The 13,954-nt window shown below is 42.5% G+C and overlaps 1 protein-coding gene across 1 annotated transcript in view; it reads left to right on the forward strand.

Moving 5' to 3' along the window:
* Nucleotides 1-13,954, forward strand: part of ZMPSTE24 (zinc metallopeptidase STE24) — a 109,701-nt gene that overhangs the window by 55,507 nt on the left and 40,240 nt on the right. Inside the window, exon 6 of the mRNA XM_044997832.1 lies at nucleotides 8,532-8,673. Within this exon, the coding sequence (XP_044853767.1) occupies nucleotides 8,532-8,673 (142 nt within the window). The remainder of the gene's footprint in view (nucleotides 1-8,531; nucleotides 8,674-13,954) is intronic.

Here is a 13,954-nt window from a genome sequence, read left to right on the forward strand (position 1 = left end):
TATGGGATATTCTGACGTGGGGCTCCTTCACTTTCCTGTTGAAGCTGTTTCACTGTAAGTAAATAATCAAAGAGTGATTGAAGCAGGGGGACTGGACATACGGTCTCCCACCTCCCAGGTGGGTGCCCTAACCGTTGGACTACATAGTCTTTGTCTCTCATCCAGTTGTCCCTGCTCCAATCACTCTTTCATTATTAACCCACCACACACCATGCCTCCCCATCTTGTGTGGAGTCCTGAAAGAAATGCCTTGGGCACCTAAGCTGTCTGACTCTGGGGTGGGTTCCTGTTCGTGGATTGCTAAACAGAATTAGGTGTCTTCCTGCAGCCTGGATTTACATGCCAGTCTTTGTGAGAGGGGCAGGGCTTAGCACGTCGTCCTCTCCTTGGCATCTCCTATTGGCGAGCTTAGGCAGCTTCTCACCTAGCATACTGACTTTTGTGGATCACTTTCTTAAGCACCTATCTCTCCCCATTCATTGTATAGGGAGCCTAGGCATCTAACTTAGCTTTGTGGTTCCTGTGATTTTCTAGGCTCATAAAAGTTAGGCACTGTGACACTCAGCATTCCAGTGCCCAAGTCCCTTCATGGATCTCACCCTGTGTCCTTCAAGATCTTAGAATAGTACATCTCACTCTCTGATACCTAGTTTTTGTTCATAAATTGGAAAAGGAAAACAAGCTTTCCTGCTTTTTTCAACTCCCAGTTGGTTTCTTAACTTCTGAATGAGCTAGTCATTGAACTGAACTAGTGGAATAAATTGAAATGAAGAAAATAGTCTCTCTGTACCCGGAGAAGAGTCTATGGCTGTCAAAAGCTGGTCTGGTGCTTCAGCAAACTCTGGTTCCAGATGTGTTGCCACTGACTTCCACCAGTTCAGTAGTTTGACTTTCCAACTTGGCAGCAAATAAGTATTACTTAGTATTTTTTGTATAGAAAAACATGGTGGATGAGGTAATATCAATGTATTTGTATCAGATCTTAGGTTTACAGAAGAAGGAAAGGCAGTTCAAAAGTGGCAAAGGAAAAATATTGTGTACCGCAGGGGTTCTCAAACTGAGGATAGGGACCCCTCAGGGGGTCACGAGGTTATTATATGGGGGGTCGTGAGCTGTCAGCCTCCACCCTAAACCCTGCTTTGTATCCAGCATTTATAACAGTGTTAAATATATAAAAAAGTGTTTTTAATTTATAAGGGGAGTCTCTCTCAGAAGTTTGCTATGTGAAAGGGATCACCAGTACAAAAGTTTGAGATCTACTGGTGTACTGCATGTATCTCCGAAACAATTATAGCATTGCTCCTTGTGCTAAGTAATTAAAGAATAAAGTTCTAATATAGCAATCCTTTGGGCCCATTTCTTAATTGTGTCCAAGCTATGAAGCACAACAAAGCCTGCAACTAGAATAATAACGTTCTTGTAGATTTCATTGATATGGAGAGCATTTAAAGGTATTGGAATCCAGAATAATAGTGCATGCAGTCATGCAAAGTGGGCTATGAGTCTGCCCATAGTTTGATGAAGGGTGAAAGTCCTAGAAAATTAGGGGAATGAATTTGAAAGATGGTGGAATATGGGCAAGTTGGTCCCCCTTAATGAGGATTTAGTCTCCTAAGTCACTTCGTGTGAAATTTTGAAAACATCCAAAGATCATAATTTCTTCTGCAGGAGAAACCTCTGAATTTGCAAAGTCCTTTATAAAAAAATAATTAGGTGCTACAGATACAAGAAACTCCAGAAATGCAAATAGGGAACTGTAATGTTTAGATTCTAAATATTCCAGATAATTCAGATCTTGTACTCCAGGTCCCAATGATTTTCAGTAGGACTTAGGTTCCTAAGTCACTTTGTTTTCCCAAATTTAACCCTTGGCTTCAGTAGTTGTATGACTCAAACCAACCATGTTGGCTCCACACACTAGATGCTCTCCTGCCTGGAGTAGAAAGGAGTCATTGGAACACAGCTATGGACTGGCTGTGGAAACATGGACATGTATGAAAAAATTGCATGGTGAATGCAGGAAAGGGGTACCACAAGAGTCAGCAGCAGTGCTGCATGAAAGCAAAGGAATTTCAGGCAGATTTAAAGTACAAAGGTTGGTTGAAAGATCATAAAATACATATGGTACATAATCTGCAATAACCTAAATTTAGGTGAATAAATTTAATGATATAATTTAGATATTAGCATCCAAATATTTGGGTACATCACTCATGAAACCTATCAATTTAACCTATCATTTAAATCAGCTTTTGTACCAAATGACTGGAGGATAGCTAATGTGATGCCAATTTTTAAAAAGGGCTCCAGTACCAGGCAAACTGGTTGAATCTATAATAAAGAACAAAATTGTCAGATACATAGATGAAGATAATTTGTTGGGGAAAAGTCAACATGATTTCCCTTTACAGAAACCATGCCTCACCAATCTACTAGAATTCTTTGAGGGGTTCAACAAGCATGTGGACAAGGGGGAACAAGTGGATATAGTGTACTTAGATTTTCAGAAAGCCTTTGACGCGGTCCCTCACCAAAGGTTCTCAAGCAAAGTAAGCTATCATGGGATAAGAGGGAAGGTCCTCTCATGGATTGGTAACTTGTTAAAAGATAGGGAAAAAAGAGTAGAAATAAATGGTCAGTTTTAGAATGGAGAGAGGTAAATAGTGGTGTCCCCCAGGGGTCTGTTCTGGGACCAGTCCTATTCAACATGTTCATAAATGATCTGGAAAAAGGATTAAACAGTGAGGTGGCAAAATTTGCAGATGATGCAAAACTACTCAAGATGGTTAAGTCCCAGGCAGACTACAAAGAGCTACAAAGGGATCTCTCAAAACGGGGTGACTGGGCAACAGACTAGCAGAAGAAATTTAATGTTGATAAATGTAAAGTAATGCACGTTGGAAAACATCCCAACTATACATATAAAATGATGGGGTCTAAATTAGCTGTTACCACTCAAGAGAGAAGTCTTGGAGTCATTGTGGATAATTCTCTGAAAACATCCACTCAATGTGCAGCAACAGTCAAAAAAGCAAACAATGTTGGAAATCATTAAGAAAGGGATAGATAAGAAGACAGAAAATATTGTATTGTCTTTATTGTATTGTCTCTATATAAATCCATGGTTCGCCCAAATCTTGAATACTGTGTATAGATGTGGTCACCCCATCTCAAAAATGATATATTGGAATTGGAAAAGGTTCTGAAAAGGGCAACAAAAATGATTAGGGGTATGGAACGGCTTCCGTATGAGGAGAGATTAACAAGACTGGGACTTTTCACGACTAAGGGGGGATATGATTGAGGTCTGGTGAAAGTAAATAAGGAAGTGTTATTTACTCCTTCTCATAACACAAGGACTAGGGGCCACCAAATGAAATTAATAGGTAGGTTTAAAAGAAACAAAAGGAAGTATTTCTTCACACTACGCACAGTCAACCTGTGAAACTCTTCGACAGAGGATGTTGTGAAGGGCAAGACCATAACAAGGTTCAGAAAAGAACTAGATAAATTCATGGAGGATAGGGCAAACAATGGCTATTAGTCAGGATAGGCAGGGATGGTGTCCCTAGCCTCTGTTTGTCAGAAGCTGGGAATGGGGGCGGGATGGATCACTTCATGATTACCTGTTCTGTTCATTCCCTCTGGGGCACCTGGCTTTGGCCACTGTCGGAAGATGGGATACTTGGCTAGATGTACCTTTGGTCTGACCCAGTATGGCCATTTTTATGTTCTTAAAAGTTATACAGAGAGTTGGTTGTGGAAAGCAAATATAGCAATGAGTGAAGATTGTCCCTCATTAATTGAGAATTTAGGATAGTTTGTTCCTTAGAAAATACAATCCATCAGGGAAGTACTTTCAGTTACTTTTCAACAACACTCCAACTCATCTCTCATGGTATTGCCAGTGTCTGGTGATGTATTCTAGATAGCTGTCCCTTGACCACCCGATGCCGTCCGACACCATGAGTGTAGCACTGACTGATTCCACATTCCTGCAACACTCAGTCATTACTGGGCTCTGATGATCAGTGTGTGTGTTTGAACCTTGTAATGTCTAGCTCTCAAACGATGGCCAGAGGAGTGTATTTCTCCACTTTTCGAGCTCAAGCGTTGCGGAAGGCTGGGAACCTGTTCTCAAAGGACACTGTAATGTCCACCATGACGATCTTCTTCCATTCCTCATTGGTGGTGATGGTGTCCAGTCGCAGTTGGCTCTCCATTCCGGGAATGGCGGAGTTAACAGCAACCTTCCCCTCGGGTGGCGTCTGATTAGGCAATTCTGGATGGTGTTGTGTCACAGCTGCTAGGCTCTGGAATGGGACTTGCAGCTACACAAGACATGGGGTAGCATCTCGCTGGCATAGCTGCATTTCCTGCATCACTTGTCCCGTATCCCATGGCAGACGGCTCTGTTCAGTGGGACACAGTTGAACTGGGCCCTGTGGATGAACCTCCTCTCGGCAAGTCGAGTGAAACTGCCCTTGCGAGGAAGTGGTTGCTGGCATCCCACTTGCACGTCATCTCAAAGGCCTTCCCCTGGTCCAGTTTCTGTTTCAAGTTTTCAACATACTGGCAGCAGATGGCATTCTTCAGGGTCCTCTCCAGCATGGTTCTAGCTCTCAGAGTGATGATTGTATGCTCTGTATTCTTCACCTGTGGCACCAGGACTCCCAGCTCCTGATGTTCCTCACACCACGTCCAGTGGCAGCTGATATGCTTCTCCATTTGTCACATAGCATTGGGGACACAGGTCCAGAGCTAAGCAAAGTTTCCCCCATTTCTTCCAAATCCGTCTTCCAGTGAGCCGTTCAGTTAGGTTGTGACATGTTGGCTGGAGGGGGTCCTGGTGATTCGCTTCCTGATAACATCCTGCATAGCACTCTGCGATGTTCCTCATCATGGTGTCCAGGCACATCGGAAGGTGGAAGGTGTGAGTGATCACCGCAACGTTGCACAGATCACCCATTTGAGGGACGTTGGTGTCTGAGATGTACTGTGGATTTTCCAGTTGCAAAATGGTTTCCCACTGACCAGTAGAAATCCAGTGTTTGCAAGCTTCTAGAATGCAGTTGCCACTTGTTTCTCCACTGTCAGTGCAGCTCTTAATGTGGTATTACTGCCCTGTAGTGCTGGGGAGAGCTTGGCATACAGATCCAGGAATCTGGCCTTTCACGTCTGAAAGTTCTGCAGCCACTGCTCATCATCTTGAACCTCCATTACCATATGATCCCACCAGTTAATGCTTGTTTCTTGTGTTCAGAAGCAGCGCTCATCCATCCGCAGCTACTCTGTAAATGCCACCAACAAGTTTTCACTGTGTCCCTCAGCAAACAGTCCTCGAAGAAATTGTCGTGTCTCCCATTGTTACTATATTTCCTGTGGGTCTGCAAAGCACAGGAGAATTGTGTAGCGTTCATGAGATTAGTGCAGAGGTCTGTGGGCTCCAGGTTTCTTATTTCACATGTGCTTCACTCCCTTTCCATCTGCCTCAATGGTCAACAATGAAATAGTTAATTTTGACTTTTAAAATGTCATCTTCAGGCTTTAGATTTACACCTCTGAGTGAGATTAATGGAGGTGGGGAAGTTGAGTCAGACTGTCTGCACGTGGAAAAAGGCAACTTTGTTTTACACTTGGATCACATTTTGGAGACTTTTGTGCTAGAATGTTATTTTTTTAAAAGACAAACCAGCAGAATCTGAACATGTCATGTGGCTCTCCATGACATTAAGCAGGTCAGACATTTTGACTTAGCTGGACTACAACAGTCAGCTTTCCTGTACTGTATGCATTGTTCCTGGATTAACATGGCTACAATGATTTTAGAGAGACAAGGTGGGTGATGTAATATCTTTTATTGGGCCAACTTCTGCTGGTGAGAGAGAGATTCTTTTGAGCTTACACAGGGCTTATCTTCAGGTCTGGGAATTGAAACTCTGAGCATATTTCCCATACCAGAAGAAGAACTCTGTATAAGCTCAAAAGCTTGTCCCTCACCACAGAAGTTAGTCCAATAACAGATATTGCGTTCTCCACCTTGTGTCTCTAACTTTACTGTTACTGATTCTGTCTATTCTTAAGTTTATCAAGCATGGTAGAAATAATTTCTTTTGAGAAATCCTCTTCTGCTGCTGCAGTTTCTGAAGAACAAAATGGTCTCTCTGAATGGGGCACTCTGCTGCAGATGAAGCTATCAGTTTGCAGCTTTTTCCCATTTTTTTAGGACTCACTTCCCCCCTCCCCCCCATTTTCCAGTTGAAAAAAGTAAAGTGAATGTTGTTATCCAGCTGTCTTCCCCCCCCCCCCCGTCCCACTTTCTCAAACTTTAAACTTTTTTCTAACCTTTTCCATTGTCAGAAAAGTATATAAGGAAGGGAGAGTAGGTTTGTCTTGGTTTAACTTCCCTATCCTTTTTCAGCGGGGGTAAAGAGGGAACAGATGAAAAAAGAAGTCAGGGGGATGTAGAAAAATGAAAATCAACAACCAAAAAGTTCCAGTTTCTGAAAACTAAACTGGAAATTGAAATGAATGGAAATGAAAAATATGATAAGAGAATTAAATGAAAATTTTCATTTCATTTCAGGATTTCTTGCAAAAAATAAATTGTTCAGAAAAAAGTCAGTAAAATGCCCTGTTATTTTGACCCATTCTACCCAAGTCCTAGCTCCTTTTCCAGAAGCATGTTATACAGGATCATGCTAAATACCTGCTTTGTATGACTGTATGATTGTTTGATCTCAGCTTGTACTCACTGTGATGTTATATGATTAAAACATGACCATGTGGATCATTGTTTCTACCACTGTTATATAATTGTAACAAATCTTATACAAAGTGTGTCAAGTAAGGTGTCAATGGAAAAGTAATGATTTGCTGAATATGATTATGCTATTTGTATGCATGTATCACGTTTGTATCTGAAGTTATGAATATTAACTATGTACCTGTATTTCAAATGTGTTTGCTCATGTAGTAACACCCACAAGGTATTCAGCCAGCACATTGCAAAGGAACTATATATGTTGAATGGCCCATCAAAGAACACTTAACTCACAATGGGCCATGGAAGATGCCTATCTACACTTAATGGGCTTTTCCTGAGGACATTCTAACTAGAGTGTGGGTAATGGCTTCTGCTATGACTAAGCAAAGCAGGCATGGACATGTGACTTGCACATGTGACTCCAAACCCCATCTTGTTAGCGGTAATTTTCCTCAAACTAGAACAATGGGTTTCTCTTCACTTGGCAGAAGCTTTAAAAGGCCCTGGAAACATCTCCATTTTGCCTCTTTCCTGCTCTGCTCTCTGGGCTATGAACTTATACTAATGGGTGCATTCTAACCAAGGGACTGAGCACCTTCCAATGATTTGGAAGCAACCAGAGACTTGACTTAAGCCAGCAGTTTATTCCATCATTGCTACAGGCCTGATCCAAGAACTTTGCATTTATTGTATGTATTTGATGCCTTTAACTCTCACCTTTCCTTCTTTTTATAAATAAACCTTTAGATATTAGATACTAAAGGACTGGCAACAGCGTGATTATTGGATAAGATCTGAATTATATATTGACCTGGGTATGTGTCTGGTCCTTTGGGATCAGAAGTTCCCTTTGGTTGATGAAATTGGTTTTAGAAAAACCACTCATCATTAAGTCTAGTATTTTTGGTGGTGATACAAAGACTGGAATGCCTAAGGAGACTGCTTGTTAGCCAGTGTGGTGAAACAGAAGTTTACTTTTGTTGCTGGTTTGGTACATCTTATGGGAGAATAACCACCTGTTTAGGGGGGAGGGGTCTTCCCTATTTCTCAGCAGTTTGTCCTGAATTTGGTATTCTCAGTTGTGACCCACTGAGGCATGGTGACACTCACCCTACCCTTTTCTTCCTCATCTCTCCACCCTCCTTTTCTTGCCTTAAAAATTAAAATATATATATTTTCCAGGTTGCTGGCACTCTGGGGCACTTGGGCCTCTAAAGTCTTAAATTTGAAAGAGTCCTGGTTTTATGGCTGGAGGCAGAAAAGTGCTCACCAGACCTGCAAGGCTTGTTCCCCTGACAATTGAAATGTTGGCAGTGGGGAGCACCATGAAACCTGACAGTCTTCCCATGCTTTCAGAGTAAAGGTGCTATGCTAAAGAATGAGAGTGTTGTGTGGAATGGTCAGGGGAGGAATAATGGAATACTTTGTCTCCTTTAAAAAAAATAAAATTGAAAGGATAATTGCATCCAAGCTTTGACTAGTTAGTGGTTCCAATCAGAGGAAGTCTTCAAGGATTGCAAACTTTTGCTGTAATGGGAACAAGTCTGATTTTCAGTGCCTCACTTTGTTCTCTGCATGGTCTTCTTTCAGTCCCTCTTCTATGGGAATGGCTCCTTAACGCCACCTTCTGCTGAAGGCTTCTTACTCCAAACTTGTGTTCTAAAATCTAGATACAAATGTTATTCTCAAGTTTTAAGATTTACTTTCGGTCTAGTTCACCAAGGATTTTTCTATGCCTGGTTTTAACACTTGTGTTTCTTTGCAGGTTCTTGTCACAATATACGCAGACTACATTGCCCCTCTGTTTGATAAATTCATTCCACTTCCTGAGGGAGAACTCAAACAAGCAATTGAAATGATGGCAAAAAGTATTGACTTTCCTTTGACTAAGATCTATGTTGTAGAAGGTGAGACTTTTAAATAAACACACAGATGGTGTTCATAAGCCCCTTACTTTTTAGTTTCCTTTTATTTTTATTGATTGGGGGGTTATTTAAGTTTGCCAACTCATGTGCTTTAGGTCAGGGCATGTGCTCTAGTTATTTCCATGAAAGAACATAGAGCCGTTTGTGTCTTAGAGTCAGTAAAGTTATAATAAAATTGCCAGAATGAAAGTTGCCTGTGCAACCTTAATTCAGCACGCCCCCCACCCCAATAGGTGTGTATGTATTTTCAGCATTTCATAGGAAATATGTTGTAGAGCAAAGAATAAAACCAGGCCTCCTGGGTCCCAGTTCAGTGCATTAAACAAAGGAAAATCCTCTTGCAACCCCGTGCCTCATTGAATGTCCATTTTCTACAGTTGCTGAAGCAAGTATCCAATGGATGAAATTCTTTCATCGTGATTAAAGGCAATGCCATAATACATATGTACAAGGAAGTCAAATTAAGGTTACCCAGCAACTTTCATTCTGGGATTTCTTAACTTTTAAGAATTTGACATTACAACCTTAACATGCTTTCCTAGGTTTAAAACCCTCTGAAAATTCATCATGTGGAAACATATCAACCCCACACGTCATCAGCAGTCTGAATCTAAGACCTTTATTTCACAGCACAGATCTCTACTACTTGAGCTAAGGGAGTATTAGTTAGTAGTAGTAGACTGTTACCTTCTGTGTGGACCTGCCGCTAGAAGGGGATGTCATACCCTTTTGCCAGTGGCTTTTCACAACTATTTGTTAGAAGAATATTGCAAGTTAGGATTCCTGAGTTCTATTCTTGTTTCTGGCAGGGATCTCAAGTATAGTGGTTAGACGGTGCAGCAAAGCACATTTATTCAGAAAGGCAATGTGATCAATGTATGAGATTTGGGTTCTATTCATGACTCTTCCAGATGCCACCTTGTGTTAAGTCTGCAAAATGGGGTGACTTATATTAGCATGTCTTGTAAGGTATGATACCATGCTTAAGAATAAGGGCTGTGGAATGCACAGAATTGTTAATACCAGTGAGTGGAAGCCTTTAGACTAGAACCCATGTTGTCTCTTAACTTCTAGCACAACACACCTTCTTTTAGGTCAAAAGGATATTTTGCAGCTCCTGTTTTGCCTGTATCCCATCCAGAGCCATGTACGGCTCTCTAGAGTCTAGGAACAGGTACAGTGGAATTGCCGCGGAGGGAGCTGTGGGGGTGGGAATGTGCTTGGTGAAAAAGGTCTATAATTTCAGCAGTGAGCCTCTAACAGGCTCTGCTCATCTTCTGTGAATGACAACTTTCAGAGGCCAAATACAGGTTAATTTTCATGGGGACAGCAAAAAGCACCTCTCTGACCTAAAGAGTATCCATCCAAATTTTAATTTCACATTACTGAGGCACTGGAGCTCTTTAAAGAAATAGTTGGGGTGTGGGGGTGTTTGAACATTTGCAAAACTACCTATTTTTTCCCCAACATAATTCTTGGAAATAGCTGAATTGTTGAAACGTACAAAACATTAGACTGAGGTAAAGAGCAAAAATGGAAAAAATTAGCCCAAATTGTTACAGTTTGGCAAAGTTCTGAGCAACTTAAAAAACAGGCTTACAATGGAAATGTTTGGAAACCTTACCTGATCAGTATCATTATCAGCTCTTCCTGTTAATTAACTATAGTACTAACTTAAGATCTGATCCAAAGCCCCTTGAAATCAGTGAGAGCCTTTCCAGTATCTTCACTGGGCTTTGGGTCAGCTTTTAGTGTTTAAATCAGTCTTATTAAAACTTTAACAGAGTTAAGGTTGCCTGTTGATAAAACTCAGACTTCTGAAACCAGGAAATGCAGAGTTAAGGTAAATGCCCATACAACCTTAACTTTGCCCCCCTGGAGCTGGCAGTAGTCAATGGGAATTGGTGATGATTAATGATGGATAGAGGAAAGAGTGGCATCCTGTATGCAGGTGTAAAGGAGTTGTAAAAGGATATAAAGTGAAAGCTTGGTATTCTGTCAAGGGAGTAGTCTCAGTGTTTGAGCACAGGGCAAGTGCAGGTCGCAGCTGTCCATTACAAGGCAGAGTGGGAGTGTATGTGTTATGAGTGTTGTGGAGCACTGCTCAAAGAGATACGGTTGTGTAGTCATCTTTAATTCTGTATTTCCTGATTTTCAGAAGTTTAAGTTTTGCTGAACTTGATGTTCTGGAAAGGGACAAGGTGTTACTGGGCAACCTTAACTCTGCGTTAACAAAGGATTTTGCCATTTAATTTAATTTTTTTAAACAAAACGATTAATGTTTTTGGTAGGAGCAGTGGCCATTTAGCTAGTTTTGCCTCTTACCTAGGTTTGCAGTTGTTATGCTACTGGGCTAGGTAATAATCACAGAATCATCATAGAATATCATGGTTGGAAGGGACCTCAGGAGGTCATCTAGTTCAACCCCCTGCTCAAAGCAGGACCAATCCCCAACTAAATCATCCCAGCCAGGGCTTTCTCAAGCCTGGCCTTAAAAACCTCTAAGGAAGGAGATTCCAGCACCTCCCTAAGTAACCCATTCCAGTGCTTCACCACCCTCCTAGTGAAAAAGCTTTTCCTAATATCCAACCTAAACCTCCCCCACTGCAACTTGAGACCGTTACTCCTTGTTCTGTCATCTGCTACCACTGAGAACAGTCTAGATCCATCCTCTTCGGAACCCACCTTCAGGTAGTTGAAAGCAACTACCCCCTCATTCTTCTCTTCTGCAGACTAAATAATCCTAGTTCCCGCAGCCTCTCCTCATAAATCATGTGCTCCAGCCCCCTAATCATTTTTGTTGCCCTCCGCTGGACTCTTTCCAATTTTGCCACGTCCTTCTTGTAGTGTGGGGCCCAAAACTGGACACAGTACTCCAGATGAGGCCTCACCATGCCAAATAGAGGGGAATGATCGCGCCCTTAGATCTGCAGGCAATGCTCCTACTTATACGCTCAAAATGCCGTTAGCCTTCTTGACAACAAGGGCACACTGTTGATTCATATCCAGCTTCTTGTCCACTGTAATCCCTAGGTCCTTTTCTGCAGAACTGCTGCCTAGCCACTCTATCCCTAGTCTGTAGCAGTGCATGGGATTCTTCTGTCCTAAGTGCAGGACTCTGCACTTGTCCTTGTTGAACCTCCTCAGATTTCTTTTGGCCCAATCCTTTAATTTGTCTAGGTCCCTTTGTATCCTATCCCCACCTTCCAGGGTATCTACCACTCCTCCCAGGTTAGTGTCATCTGCAAACTTGCTGATCAAAAGGCCTAGCTTTTGTACAGTGCTTTTCTTCACTAGATGTCAAAGAACTTTTCATTAGCTCGATTTTACAGGAAACTGAAGTACAGAGTTGAAGTGATTTGCCCAAGGTCACCCAGCAGACCAGTGGCAGAGCTAGAAATGGTTCCAGTCCAGTGATCTTTCCACGGGTTGCTAGGTGATTCCTCAGTGCTCCTTTCCCCCTCCTGTACATCTTGTTATAGTGCAGTGGGGATGATGGTCATGCTTTGAAATGTTTGCAGCGTATAGTGGGTGACAGTGCCAGTGAGAGAAATCTCAGACATTGTCTGTGTCCCAAAATCTTGACAGTTTTATTATATGGTGCTTTCCAAAAGATTTAAGCATCTTAGGGCTCGTCTTCACTGGCAGCCCTTTAATGTGGCTTGTGTAGTCACAGCATAGCACTGGGAGAGAGCTCTCCTAGCACTCTAAAAAACCCACCTCCATGAAGGGAATAGCTACCAGTGCTGGGAGCACTGCTCCTAGCGCTGGTGCACTGTCTACACTGGCACTTTACAGCACTGAAATTTGCAGTGCTCAGGGGGGTGTTTTTTCACATCCCTAAGCAAGAAAGTTGCAGCGCTGTAAAGTGCCAGTGTAGACAAGCCCTAAGAGAAGACTGGTGTGAGTGTCTTTCTCCTTCCTTTGCCCCACCATTCCCTGCCAACATTTCTAGGTCACCCTCCCCTTCCAGTCCAGTTAGCACCCAGAACACAAAAGCAGCATAGCAGGCTCAGAGAGGTGTTAAGTGATCCATTCATCTCAATTAGATGTTCTTAGCTGAAAAAGCATACCCAGTGGAGCTAAATATAGCCTGAAACAGTAGCTCTGAGACATCAACTGCTGCATTCATGGTGTTCTTTTCTCCCCTCTCGACTGCAGGAGAGTTTTCAATTTGTGTCATGCATTCCCAGTTTCAGCCATGTGTTCTTGGTGCCAGTTCTAAGCTCCCCACCGAGAGGGACAGGGTTTCCACAGATCGTGGTTCACATGGGGGATCAGAGGGAAGAGTCAGACCCCTATAGAGGAGTCAGACCCCTATAGACTCTACTCCCCCATTTACAGAGGGGGAGTAGGCAGATGGGGTTAGACACCTTCGTGTCTCCCTCCCCCCCCCCCCCCGAAAGGCAGGCTTCCCAGATCACAAGGAGAGCCAGGAAGAGGGGCCATACCCCATAGATGGTCTGGGGGTCCCCAGATTGGGGTGAAAACATGGGTGGGTAATATGGGGCTGGGAGGTGCCTCTGCTCCTATTCTCCCCCAGTCATCCTATCACCACCAAGACCTCCATCCCAGTGTCCCACCCATTACCTGACTCCCCTTCCCCCATTAATCCAAATAACCTCTCTTCCTCTCACTGCATCCCAATTCCCTCTCCCCCTATTACCACCTACTCTTCCACCACTAATCATGCTTCCCTCCCAGGGAAGTTACACATTTGCTCATGTAACTTATTTTCTTCTCAAAAAACAGTTTAATTACCTTCTGAATATTCTGCTGTATTCAGATTGTATTTCCCTAAAATAAGCCCTCTGACAGATTAGAGCCCCTTTTCTTTTTATTTCATATTTCTGTCCTGGGTTGGATTTGAATTCACAGTATCTGGAAGCTATTTAGATTCAGTAATTGGTATATTCTCCCTTGAGTCATTCAGGTCCTGTGATGTAGAGTTAGTTTTCCAGATAGTTAGCCCCTCTCTCTCAGCACGTGCTTGGTGTAATTTGTTTGACATGCCATCAAGCTTTTAAGAGGGTGCCTTTCCTAACAGAAGAACTAAAGTCTTTGGCTTATAAGGTTATAATTTGATTTCCCCCCAAAGGGCTAGTGGGTGGTTAACTCTCAAGCACCTGAGACCCTGGTGTGATCTCAGCTCTGCTTTGATCCCTGTGAGCAAAAATTCATTACTAGATATATGAACTTTAAGAAAAACTGTTTTTTGGGAGGGACTCTGTCTTGGGAATCCCTGGTTCAAATGACCCCAAAT

Source organism: Mauremys mutica, chromosome 23 (genome assembly GCF_020497125.1).
Source record: "Mauremys mutica isolate MM-2020 ecotype Southern chromosome 23, ASM2049712v1, whole genome shotgun sequence".
NCBI lineage: Eukaryota > Metazoa > Chordata > Testudines > Geoemydidae > Mauremys > Mauremys mutica.